This window comes from Trachemys scripta, chromosome 5, assembly GCF_013100865.1.
Source record: "Trachemys scripta elegans isolate TJP31775 chromosome 5, CAS_Tse_1.0, whole genome shotgun sequence".
NCBI classification, from domain to species: domain Eukaryota; kingdom Metazoa; phylum Chordata; order Testudines; family Emydidae; genus Trachemys; species Trachemys scripta.
Window position 1 is genome coordinate 112,911,736 of NC_048302.1, and position 13,109 is coordinate 112,924,844.

The 13,109-nt window shown below is 42.1% G+C and overlaps 1 protein-coding gene across 1 annotated transcript in view; it reads left to right on the forward strand.

Annotated features, from left to right (window-relative positions):
- CLNK (cytokine dependent hematopoietic cell linker) overlaps positions 1-13,109 on the forward strand; it is a 100,359-nt gene that overhangs the window by 5,792 nt on the left and 81,458 nt on the right. The window contains exon 2 of the mRNA XM_034771180.1: positions 2,578-2,628. Coding sequence (XP_034627071.1) covers positions 2,618-2,628 — 11 coding nt within the window. The 5' untranslated portion in view covers positions 2,578-2,617. The remainder of the gene's footprint in view (positions 1-2,577; positions 2,629-13,109) is intronic.

Below are 13,109 nucleotides of genomic sequence, written 5' to 3' on the forward strand. Positions count from 1 at the left end.
GGCTAAGAGCAGGCTACACCTCAGTTGTGCTACTCAGCTGGCTGGAGGTTGTGCAGGCCCAGCTGCAAATCCTCATTCCTGACAATCCTAATCCAAAAATTTAACTCTGACTCATGTTATATAGTGCGTGGAAGTCCATGATAGAAAACAAGCATACTTTGAGGAGGGAAATGGAGAAGAATAGGGATGCTTTGTAACGGGAAGAGGAATGTCATTCCAGGCATTAGGAGAAAGTTATGTTCATGGCATACACACAGAGAAGTCAGATAAAAACAAATACTCTTGATGGAAGATTGCAACATAACACTATTTTTTAGAATTCAGAATGATAACACCCAAGAACCCCCAAAACAGAGACACACCCAGCAGACTGCTCCCCAACACAGAGAGGCACAACTCACCCCAACTTACCACAGACTGACTTTTTCCCAGAATGACTCTGATTGCATACTTCCTTACACAGGCACCCAGCATGGCAGCAGGATCAGGAAACCATGCACTCTTACAGCGCTTACTTGCAATTTCAACAGAGTCCTCAATACACCACAGTGAAAAGAGTGAAAAAAAGCCATGAAGGAGACAATGGGAGGAGGAAAGACTGAGTGCAGTGCAGACATGGAGTGATTAGAGATGAGAACCGGCAAGGGTAGAGTTCCTCAGAGCTTTAAAGATATTCTGTGGAAAGAGACAGTGAGCTACCCCAAATTAGACTTCTGTACTCCTCCCCGACGAGGGGAGTAGCTCTAAAATCAACTTTGCTGGGTCGAATTTGGGGTAGTGCGGACGTAAATCGACGGTATTGGCCTCCAGGAGCTATCCCAGAGTGCTCCATTGTGACCGCTCTGGAGAGCACTTTGAACTCCGATGCACTAGCCAGGTACACAGGAAAAGCCCCAGGAACTTTTGAATTTCATTTCCTGTTTGGTCAGCATGGCGAGCTCAGCAGCACAGGTGACCATGCTCCCCAGAATCGTAGAGCATAGAATGTTTCTACGCTCCCCCTATAATCTCCGTCTCGGAGGTTATCGCAGATTGGAAGGCGAAAAAAAACCCACTCGCGATGACATGTTTTCCAAGCTCATGCAGTCCTCCCGCACTGATAGGGCAGAGGGGAGTAGCTCTAAAATCAACTTTGCTGGGTCGAATTTGATAGGGCAGAGCTTAATGCATGGAGGCATTCAGTGGCAGAGGCCAGGAAAGAATTAAATGAGCGCAAAGAACGGAGGCAGGACGCGATGCTGAGGCTAATAGGGGGGCAAACGGACATGATGAAGTGTCTGTTGGAGCTGCAGGAAAGCCAACAAGAGCACATCCTCTGCATCCACTGTATAACCGCCTCCCCTCCTCCCCATGTTCCATAGCCTTCTCACCCAAGAATGCGGGGGGGAGGGAGCCAGGAGGCTCCGGGCACCCAGCCACTCCACTCTAGAGGATAGCCCAAGCAACAGAAGGCTGTCATTCAAACAGTTTGATTTTTAGTGTGGCTACAATAAGCAATGTGGCCTTGTCCTTCCCTCCTCCCCCACCTGCGACAATGTTTTTGCCCCATCAGGCATTGGGAGCTTAACCCAGAATTCCAATGGGCGGCAAAGACTGTGGGATAGCTACCCACAGTGCACCGCTCTGTAAGTCAGTGCTAGCCACGGTAGTGAGGACATACTCCGCCGACTTAATGTGCTTAGTGTGGACACACGCAATCGACTGTATAAAATCGATTTCTAAAAATTGACGTCTATAAAATCGACCTAATTTCATAGTGTAGACATACCCTGAGAGCCATCAGCATAAAGGAGATTGCAGTTTAAAAGCTGACAGACAACTTCCAAGTGGTTTTTAGAATCAGCAAGTTTAACAGCCAAAAATGCAGCCAGTATTTGGAGCCAAATGTAAATAAATAATAATAATAATAATAATAAAATAAAAGAGCCTCCCCTTTATGAATGAGCAACTTCATAGACACATACACCTGCACGTGTTGTTTGGCAGCAACTGTACCTCTGTACAGTTTTGAAAGATACTTATAAACTTCAAACACAGTTGATAAGATTTACACCTCTTCCCCGCTTACCAAAAATCCATGTGGACCCATAGGGAATTGTACATGTGATTCCCATCACCTGTGTACACAGATGGTAATGCTAGCACAGTATGTACATTGGTGCTAAGCTGCAAAAGCACAAATGGAGAACTTATTAAGGCCACTTTTGAAAACGTGGCCCTTAATGTCCACCTGCTGCTCCCTGCAGTAATGATTAAAACATCCCAGAAACAGATGCTCCCTGAAAAACAAAACAATTCCTTCTGCTTTAAAAATAACTACATTTTGAATTAAGTCCCGGTCCAGTTTAATGAAAAGCTTTATTCTAGCATCATGCTGAATCAGGCCCAGTGCTGCAGCCCTTTCTTACACTAAACTCCCACTGATTTCAATGGGAGTTCTGCTCACAAGAGAGCTGTAGGATTGGTTCCTTGATCAAGTTAAAACAACATGCAATTGTAATATGTCAGCTAACATGTTATTTTTAAAGACCTAGATAAATAATTTCCTCATGTTCACACTGCAATCTCTCTTCACAGGCTGACCTGAAGATTTTGTATTAAACGGGTACCAAGAATCATGAATAGAGAGTAAGTACTGTAATGTTACATTTTCATCCTGCCATTGTCATTGCATTCATTATTTCATGGTACTAACTGCGTCAGGTAAGGAGACTTGGGATCTCCCTAGAAGAGCTTACAATCAAAGGCCCCCTTCCTGCAAACCCTTAAGCATGTGAGTAAGGCTATGGCCACATCTACACTACCCGCCGGATCGGCGGGTAGTAATCGATCCCTGAATCAACACCCGTACTCCACCTCAGAAGGGAGAGTAAGCGGAGTCGACGGGGGAGCTGTGGCGGTTGACTTGCCGCTGTGAGGACGGCCAGGTAAGTTGAACTAAGATACTTGGACTTCAGCTATACAAGTTTCTGCGCCACAAGTTATACCACTTTTATAAAAATGCTGGAATTAAACCCCTGTTGTGTGCCCACACTGTGCTCCTTGTGATGCTGGAGCGCATCCACATTAGCAGCTCTTGCATTGACACAGAGAGCTGTGCATTGTGGTAGCTATCCCACTGTGCAACTGGCCACCAGGTGTTTTGGGAACAGTTTGCAATGCCTCATGGGGCAGGCACAGCGTCACATGATGCAGGTTTCCCCAATTTCATTGTTCCCTGGGCATCCTACTACATTGCCAGCTTTTCAACTGAAGTGGGGGTGGAGAGAGAGGGAGTGGGTGTGTGTGTGTGGAGGGGTGGGAAGAGAGACAGTGTGTTATGGGGGACAGAGAGTGTGTCAGCACGCTGTCTTGTAAGTTCAGACAGCGGCAGGAAGCAGCCAGTCCTGAGGCGGGGGAGGGGGAAATCCCGCCATCAGCCCTCGCCTCCCTGCCTGGGCTCTCTGCACAGCAATCTCTCTCTCTCCCTCCCTCTCTCTCTCACACACACACCTGCCTCTGTGTTCAACAGCACAAGCATTCCACATTAATGGTTTGCTTTGTGTCCCAGAGCAGATCAGCACAGCACACAAGGACTGTCAGAAACGGTGCTTTGAAAGGGGAGGGGTGCATGTCTCCAGGGCAGTCGAGTTCAAAACAATGAGCAGAGTGGTCACTTGAGGCATTGTGGGACAGCTCCGGAGGCCAATTACAGCGCAGAAAGCAATCAAGTGTCTATAGAGCACTGGAGCCTCTGCGCAAATAGCCTCACGACTCTCGTCGAGGTGGTTTTTTTGCAGCACTGCAACTGAGGAGTTTCTGCGCACAAAGTGGCTTGGCAGTGTGTGCTCGGCTGCAGTTTGAGTGCAAAAAGCTGCTTTACTGCACAGAAACTTGCCAGTGTAGACAAGCCCTCAGTGTCCTCAGTAGAACATGTGTTACAGGACTAGAGCCTAATGAAACAACAAAGCAGTACGGCGTAGTTAGGGGAAGAGAAACGCCAGGGCTACAATAGTAAGATTATGTGGTTATTCAGCAAAGACACGTGTGCATCGTGGTGAAGAAGGATTTTTTTTTTTTTACATAAATAAATGTCTTTGACTCACTTTTCGTGGGAATCATAATAGAAGGCAATGGCTCCATGGACTAGCTGAGGAAGAGTGTTCCATGAACAGGGGATGAAGTGGAAAAAAGCTTAAGTATTTGCAGGACCAGTCCTTAAGAGAAGAGCTTGCTTTTCTGCTGACTGCTGCTCTCACCCTACTGCTTAGACATGTGGGGGGAGAAGCTCCACCCTCACATGATTCTGGAGATGGAGGCCACTGCGGATCTAGAGCCAATCAAGTGGGAAATGGGTGGGGAGGACCCAGCCCGGACTGCTCTTGCAGTCACTGCTACTTTCTCTCTGCCTCCTGGGGGGTCTGGAGGAAGCCAGAATTATATATTCTCCATTCTATTCTTCCTGCCCCTGCAATCGCTCATCCTAATGTTTGTGTTGTCTTTATTCCATCTGTGTAGTGATAATAAAGTGATTGTACATCAGCATCACTCCCCTTTTCTTACTTTATTGGAAGAGATAGATTGTTTCTGTAGCCAAAGCTTGCAAAGTAATTAATAGTTTTATTTTGGTTGGTAGGTTTATTCCCCCCACTAACAAAGAACTTTTTAAATAGTAAAAATCTCCTGTAAACGAGTAGCATTCATGGTAGTCCTACATTTCCAGTTTTCTCCAAACTCTCATTCACTTCAGCAGGAGGCTCTTTGTGAACAAAAAGTGCTGGATTTATCCCTGTAAGATTACTTCTCTTTACAAATCATCCCAGCTTTTATTTATTGTGTGGGATGCTACTGGGCTCTAAAGTCCAAAATAAATTTTGCCATATGCTTTCTAAAACATTATACAAAATGCATGAAATGATAATTGTATGAAAGTATACAAAACAATATTTTTCTCATTGTAAATTTATGACCTGATCTAATTTCCATTGATATTGATGACAAAACTTCCACTGCCTCAGAAAAAGGGATTGTTTGTATAGTTCTTTCTACTTATCCAGCAGACTTCCTGGTCTCGTTGTGCCATTCTGTGATGTTGCATTATTGACTTTATGTAATTCATGATAGGCACTCAGGTACCATGGTGATGAGCATGATACAAAGAGGAAGACAGCTATAATGTGAACACTTGAAACAAATATGTTAGATAAAAGCAATTGAAATCTGAAGTTTATAATTAGGGGATGTTTTTGCTTAGGAAAAAACAGTTTTGGTCTGAATCTTTGTTAGTAGTAGTATTTATTTGTATTATGGTAGCATGTAAAGGCCCTAACCCAGGTCAGGGTGCCATTGTGCTAGGCACCGTGCACATACATAGCAGGATACAGTCTCTCCCGATGAGCTTACACTCTAAATAGACAAGATAGACAAAGAGTCGGAGGGAAAACAGAGGCATAAGTGATTTGCCCAAGGTCATAGCGCAAATCAGTGACAGAGCCAGAAATAGAAACCCAAGTCTCCTGAGTGCTAATCCACTGATCTGCACTGCCTCTTGTGTTTGTTTTTCATTTGGGGAAGGGAAAGGTTAAACATGCTTAGAGAATTGTTTTCACTCTGCATTGGGGTACCAATAACACACACTGGTGCACAGCTCTAAAAATATAACAAACTGAAGCCAGCTGTAAACTCAATTTTGCACCAACAAACTTAAAAAAAAATCTTGACAACATGTCTCTACTCTCAGCTGAGACACCTAGGCCCTGGTTTTCAGCAGTCCTGAGTACACCTTTCTTCTTAATGGAGGTGGCTCAATTAGGACACCCAAAATTAGCAGAGAATCTGGAAATAGGAGTTATGATCATAGAATCATAGAATATTAGGGTTGGAAGGGACCTCAGGAGGTCATCTAGTCCAACCCCTTGCTCAAAGCAGGACCAATCCCCAACTAAATCATCCCAGACAGGGCTTTTTGTCAAGCCTGACTTTCAAAACCTCTAACGAAGGAGATTCCACCACCTCCCTAGGTAACCCATTCCAGTGCTTCACCACCCTCCTAGTGAAAAAGTTTTTCCTAATATCCAACCTAAACCTCCCCCACTGCAACTTGAGACCATTACTCCTTGTTCTGTCATCTGGTACCACTGAGAACAGTCTAGATCCATCCTCTTCGGAAACCCCTTTCAGGTAGTTGAAGGCTGCTATCAAATCCCCCCTCACTCTTCTCTTCTGCAGACTAAATAACCCCATTTCCCTCAGCCTTTCTTCGTAAGTCATGTGCCCTAGCCCCCTACTTATTTTCATTGCCCTTTGATGGACTCTTTCCAATTTGTCCACATCCTTCTTGTAGTGTGGGACCCAAAACTGGACACAGTACTCCAGATGTGGCCTCACCAGTGCCAAATAGAGGGAAATAATCACTTACCTCAATCAGCTGGAAATGCTTCTACTAATACAGCCCAATATGCCATTAGCCTTCTTGGCAACGAGGGCACACTGTTGACTCATATCCAGCTTCTCGGCCATTGTAATCCCCAGGTCCTTTTCTGCAGAATTACCACTTAGCCAGTCGGTCCCTAGCCTGTAGCAGTGCATGGGATTCTTCCGTCCTAAGTGCAGGACTCTGCATTTGTCCTTGTTGAACCTCATCAGATTTCTTTTGGCCCAATCCTCCAATTTGTCTAGGTCACTCTGAACCCTATCCCTACGCTCCAACGTATCTACCTCTCCCCCCAGCGTAGTGTCATTTGCGAACTTGCTGAGGGTGCAATTAGTCCCATCATCCAGATCATTAATAAAGATGTTGAACAAAACCGGCCCCAGGACCGACCCCTGGAGCACTCCGCTTGATACCGGCTGCATTAAGGGCAGTATGAACAGAGGGATGAAGGGAAAAGTGGGAGAAGGAAGCACCACTAGGAGGGTGGTGAAGCACTGGAATGGGTTACCTAGGGAGGTGGTGGAATCTCCATCCTTAGAGGTTTTTAAGGCCCGGCTTGACAAAGCCTTGGCTGGGATGATTTAGTTGGGATTGGTCCTGCTTTGAGCAGGGGATTGAACTAGATGACCTCCTGGGGTCTCTTCCAACCCTGATATATTTAATGACTTCCCATCTCCCCTGGTGCATCCATGTGTTGGGAGCATTACAGACACCAAGACACGCCTACACACTGTTGCTGTTCTAGAAAGAAAAACTGCTGCTACTACAAGCCTATAAATGTTGTTTTAAAGCTTTTGAATGTTTTTCAGTATATTCTATGGGTATATTGTTTGTGTGTAGGGCCTAACTCTTTTACACTGAGGCAGTGTAAAGGGGTGAAAATGTACATTCATTCACTATGAGGCACTTTTACGCTACCAGAGTGGGCTGGGTGGGGGGAGGGGTTAATTCACCGACGGTAGCAGCAACCAACCATTGGCTAGTTTGCTTGAAGATTTGAGTTAAACTTCAAAGGGAACACCCCATAGCCAACTCCTCCTACCCAGGAAACACCAAACTCCCACTTATTGAATTCATGGCTTCCTGGTTCTCCTGGTATTCACTGGGGAAGTGAAGGAAGCCAAATAATTCAGGGCAGGGTTGTCTTTTTGTTAGTTGTTTGTGCAGCCTACTGGTGGGTGTGTTACAGTAACACATTCACCAGAGGCAGTGAGTCTGTTACAGCCCCAGTTAGGGAGCCCTGGTTTTAGTTCAAACTATAGCACCTGATGCTTTTCACTCGAGAGCAGAGCTGAGGAAATAGTGGAGCTTTCTGTTCAGGGGCCACACAGAAAAATAAAATTAAAAATAGTCCAGTTCAATTGCATATTTTTTGCATATTTTTGTCAAATTCAAAAATGGAAAAAATGGTTACAAATTAACCAAAATGTTTCGAGTTAGCCTGAAATTAATTTTTTCCCCACAAGTTTTAAAGCTGTTTTGGGTGGTTTTGCCCATTGTGTGTTTAAATACAATAAAGGCCAAATTTAATATCAAAATATCATTTAGAATTGAAAAGTTGAAACAAAGTGTTTCTAAATGAAACAGTTAAAATGAAGCCTGTTGAAATGGTCAAAATGACCATTTTTGACTCTTTTGAAATTTCTTTTAGCCAACTGAAACAATTTGTCAAATTTGACCTAAATTTGGCAAACAGTTTGGACCCTGAAAAAAAAAGAAAAAAAAGGACCACCCAACACTGCTCTGGGGATTCCTTGATCCAAATCACAGTATGCCAGTCATCCCATTTGTTCCTAGCACAGTGGGACTGGTGCCTCTGAGTACCACTAGAGTACAAATAATAACCACCTGAAGAAAGAAGGTTTTCTGCGGAAAAGCTCAGCTTGTATTTCACCAAACTTTTGTAAGCAGGGGCTAAAGTTCACAATCCCACTGAATTTCTTGACCAAATATTCCATGCAAATGGATTTGATGTTTAGTGCAAATATTTTGCAGATCTCTCAAGTTAGCTTCAATTTAATTTGGGTGCATTACCATTACTACAACATTTGCATTGTGTAATTTTTATTTAATAGTATAAACTTGCAAGCTTTTATTTTATTTTTGTTTTGGAACTTTAAAACTAAAATGCACCAAGAACACCCAGCAAAATTCACATCAGATGCCTCACATAGATTGTGTGTGTGTGTGTGTGTGTGTGTGTGTGTGTGTGTGTGTAACAGAAACATGTATGCCAGGAGGTACCTTTGAATTTTCATTGAATTCTGTAGTACATGAGGAAAAAAATGATTAATAATAGGCATTTACTGGTCCACTCTGTCTGAAAAGTGATCCTCTTTACTGTTGATATTTTTCATGGGGAAAAGAGATGTTGCCAATTCTCATGGTGTAATCCTAGCTTAATCAAAAGGATACAAAATATTCATTTTCTGAGCTATCACTAAAATAAAATCCCTACTCTAGACAGTAAGATCTGCTCAGGTCACTGTACCTAAGGGCATAATGAGGGGAAAATATGATTTCAGGAAGTTGCGAAAAGCTGTCAAGACCTATGCTAGGGTATGGGTAGGCTTGGCAGAATTCTTTTTTCTTTCTTTAAATAGTCTCTGCGAATAATATTGAAGTTTAATTTTAAGCTTTTTGTTTGTTTCTATCAATTTAAATTTTCACAGTTGTGCAAAATTGTGGGTTTTAAGCATTTTTCTACCTTTGTTGATTTTAAATTTTCATAGTTTTAGGAAATTATGGGGATATCAGACAACTATTTAGTGACAGTAGACATTGTGATTCAAAAAGTTAAAACTTTCGAACCATTAAACATCACATGTCAAAATATACAAAGTAAATATCTTTAAATTAAACTCTAATAAGTTCTCATGAAGCATTTTTCTTACTTTGCCTATTGATTATTTCAATTATCATTGATGGAAAGATTTTTTCGACGGTTTGTGCATATACTGTGAAATCAACATTTACCGATTAAAATCTAATCTTTCCGAGACTAGTTATGGGGTGTATAAGCAGCTATTGGTCTGTGTGTTTCTGATAAAATCTCAGTTCTGCTTAACTAGCAATGTCTGAGGTTGACAGTTCCCTGGTTGATCCTACACTTGTATTTTTCTAATTTTGCTTTTCAGTAAAAATTCTCATTTCTGAATATTTCTGCACCTCAAATATTAAATTGGGGCCATTATGCACACACATGCTAGTTTTTATAACTATAGAAATTCAATGATTATTACATGAGCTACTGAAGATCTCAGCCCTGCAATCACGTAATTATGTGTGTAAATTTACTCAGCTGAGTAGTCCCTGGAAAATTGCTCATGTGCATAAAGTTATTCAGTGTATGCAGGAGCAGGGCCTTAGTCAGTGAAATAATGTAAAACTAGATAATTAATATGTGTCTCTCTCATCGCTCCCATTTGCAATGAGAGTAACAAAACCCTTTGAGCTATTCTGTCTAAAGTGGATCTGACCACAATCCATTGAGAATGAGCTTGTTTGATCTAGCAATAGTTTTCCTGTTTGGTTTTGCTTACAGGACATAGTATGAAAATTAAAAAAAACATCCTCTTCATTGTTGAATTAATATTTAAGGGGAAGATCTTGAAAAAACACAAATGAGAGTTAGGCACCAAATTTAAATTGACTTTTAATGAGTGCTAAGTGTGTGGCTGCCCCTTTTGCCTTTGAAAATCTTCCCTCTCCCACCTTCTGGCCTTCAAACAACGCCCCCAAACTCAATCAGCAGCAAACTCCCCATGGAGCAGGACACACCAACCCAAAGTGGCACCAGACCCCATCAGAACAACACATGCAAAACCTGCAGACATCCCCCACAACACACCTTTCAAGATCTATAGGTCTTACACATGCCTATCACAACATGTGGCATACCTCATCCAGTGCACTAAATGCCTCAATAAAAGCTATGTGAGTGAAGCCAGACAACTACTATGCTCTCAAATGAATTCACACAGAAAAATGATAAAAGACAAAACACCACATCACCTAAGGGTGAACACTTTTCACAAATTGTTCACTCTATATCTGACCTATCAGTCCTCATCCTGCACAACACCACTTTCAAAAGACAAACCTGGGACTGGGAGCTTAAATTTGTAATTTTGCTAGACACTAAAAATCATGGTCTTAATATAGACACTGTTGTAATAAGCCATACATCTAATCTGTAAACCACTACACCCCCCCTTTTTTTGTCCTATGACTACAGGGGTGTTAACAGGGCACCACACCATGAATGGTCCATTAGAATATGTGCTAGCTACTTATGGCAAACTATCTGTTTCATCTTGTATTTACCTGTGACACTTTTGAGTACCTTTCCCAGAGCTTAGGAACAGCTCTGTATAGCTCGAAAGCTTGTCGGTTGCACCAGCAGAATTTGGTCCAATAAAAGATATTCCCTCACCCACCTTGTCTCCCTTAAAGTGGTAAATCAATGCAAAAATAGTAATAACAATTAATAAAATCCTGTTTGCACCTTTTACTAATCTATTATTATGTATAAATATGGACTCCACTTTTTTAAAAACAAGTGTATAGGTTTTTTCTTTTCCTGTTTGTGTTTGATTTTAGAACTGTCAGGCTCTGGCTGCTCTCTGTATGTTCGAGGACTTGGGCAATATTTGAAAGCTTGGAATGGGCCATCACGAGACTGAAACCCAAGTTCCATCTTTCCTAGTTCTCATTTGTGTGGGGTGGGAATGTTGAGTCTATGACTCTAATCCTGCAATTAATAGAGTGTAGGCAGAGTGGTGCAGAACTCCGGTCAAGTCAGTGGGACTCCATGCGGGCCCAGCAGTCAGTTGTAGAACTGGGAACTAAGGTATGTAGGCACCTAGTGGGATTTTCAAAAGTCAGTGAGTATTAGGCATGTAGATACTTTTTAAAATCCCACTAGGCACCTAAACCTTTAAAAATCTGCCCCTAAGTGACTCAGAAGTCTAAGGCCATGTCTGCACTATGGTGGCTACAATGGCACTGCAGCTACACCATAGTAATACAGACGCTTCCTACAGAGACAGAGGAGATTTTTCAATCATTGTAGGTAATCCATCTCTCCAAGCAAGAGTAGCTGGATTGATGGAAGAATTCTTCCACTGACCTAACTGTGTCTACACTGGGTTTTAGATTCATAGATTCCAAAGCCAGAAGGGACTGTTGTGATAATCTAGTCTGACTTCCTCTAAAACACAGGCAATAGAACTTCCTAAACAAATTCCTCGAGTATATCTTTTAGAAAAACATCCAATCTTGGTATAAAAATTGTTAATCATGGAGAATCCACCACAACCCTTGGTAAATTGTTCCAGAGGTCAATTACTTTCACCATGTTGGCATAGCTCCGTTGCCCTGATTACGATAGCTATGTCAATCTTACTTGTAAGTTCATTCCCTCTGAAGCATCTGTCAGTGGCCGCTGTCAGAGATAGGATACAGAGTTAGATACACTATTGGTCTGACCCAGTATGACCATTCTTATGTTCTTAAGTGTAGACCAGGCCTAAGTCTGATTGATTTTCAATCAGACTTACGTGCCTAAGTCAGCTTTGAAAATGAGAATTAAACTCTTAAATCACTTAGGCCTTGCAATGCTGAATGGAGCCATACCTAAATTACCTTTTAGAATTGGGGACTAAATAGCATAAAATTCAATATTCCCTCCCACCCTCTACCAAAAATATTGTTAATGTCCCTGTAAACGTTGCTAGAATCAGCCCTCCAGCACAAAGATTGGAGGCAGAACCTGCTATTCTTGACATTTCTAACATAAAATTGAAAACCAAACATAAAAAATATTATAGGCTTCTTTTTACACCATAAAAGAGATCAAAGAGACCATCCAATCTTTTCAATTTACCTTTCAGTATTATGACACTTGCTGGGTGTAGTGTAGAAATGTGGTCGATACACAGTTCCCACAATAGTACATTTTGCTTTTTTTTTTTTTTTTTCTGTTCCATTTTGTAATAAAGTTGACCATGGGAAAACAGGGACATGGATCAGAATTGTAGCCAATAGCTTGCCAGTGTCCCTATAACACCCAACAAATATAATATTTCTTGTAAAAAATGCATTCCAAATGAACAAAAAGCCCTTGAAGTAATACACACCTAAAACCTCCAGTGTCAGACAAAATCAGCACTTTCCATTTCAGCTACAGCCCCAGCTGTGACTTCTCCTTTTGAAGTACTCATAGGTGGGGCCTCTCTGAGAAGAGAGAGCCCTGATGTTTTAAAATGCAGGCCCTGATCCATGCACTCACTCCTTGCTCAGGCAAAACTCACAATGAATGGGACTCAGCATTTGCACACTAGGGTGATGGATGAAATACTTAAAACAGATTAGATTAAAGATAGCTTTGATTGAGAAAGGAGCTGAGAATTAGACCACAGTCTTTAATTCTAATTGTCACCCAACTACAAACAGTTTTAAAACCTGCATTTTAAAGCCCCTAGTTTCCCATTGTTGTGAGAGCTGATCCTTGGGCATGTCAAAGGCAGAAAATGCTGCAGCATTACCTGTCTTTGAAGTACATACAGGGGTAATTCATAGGAATGAGAAAACGGACTTTAAGTCGACTTTCAGCTAAGCTACTAGTAGATTTAGAGCCTGTGTTTAAAAACAGCAGGCTTCTCTGTCTGCAGAAAGGAGTTTCAACCCCAGCTGT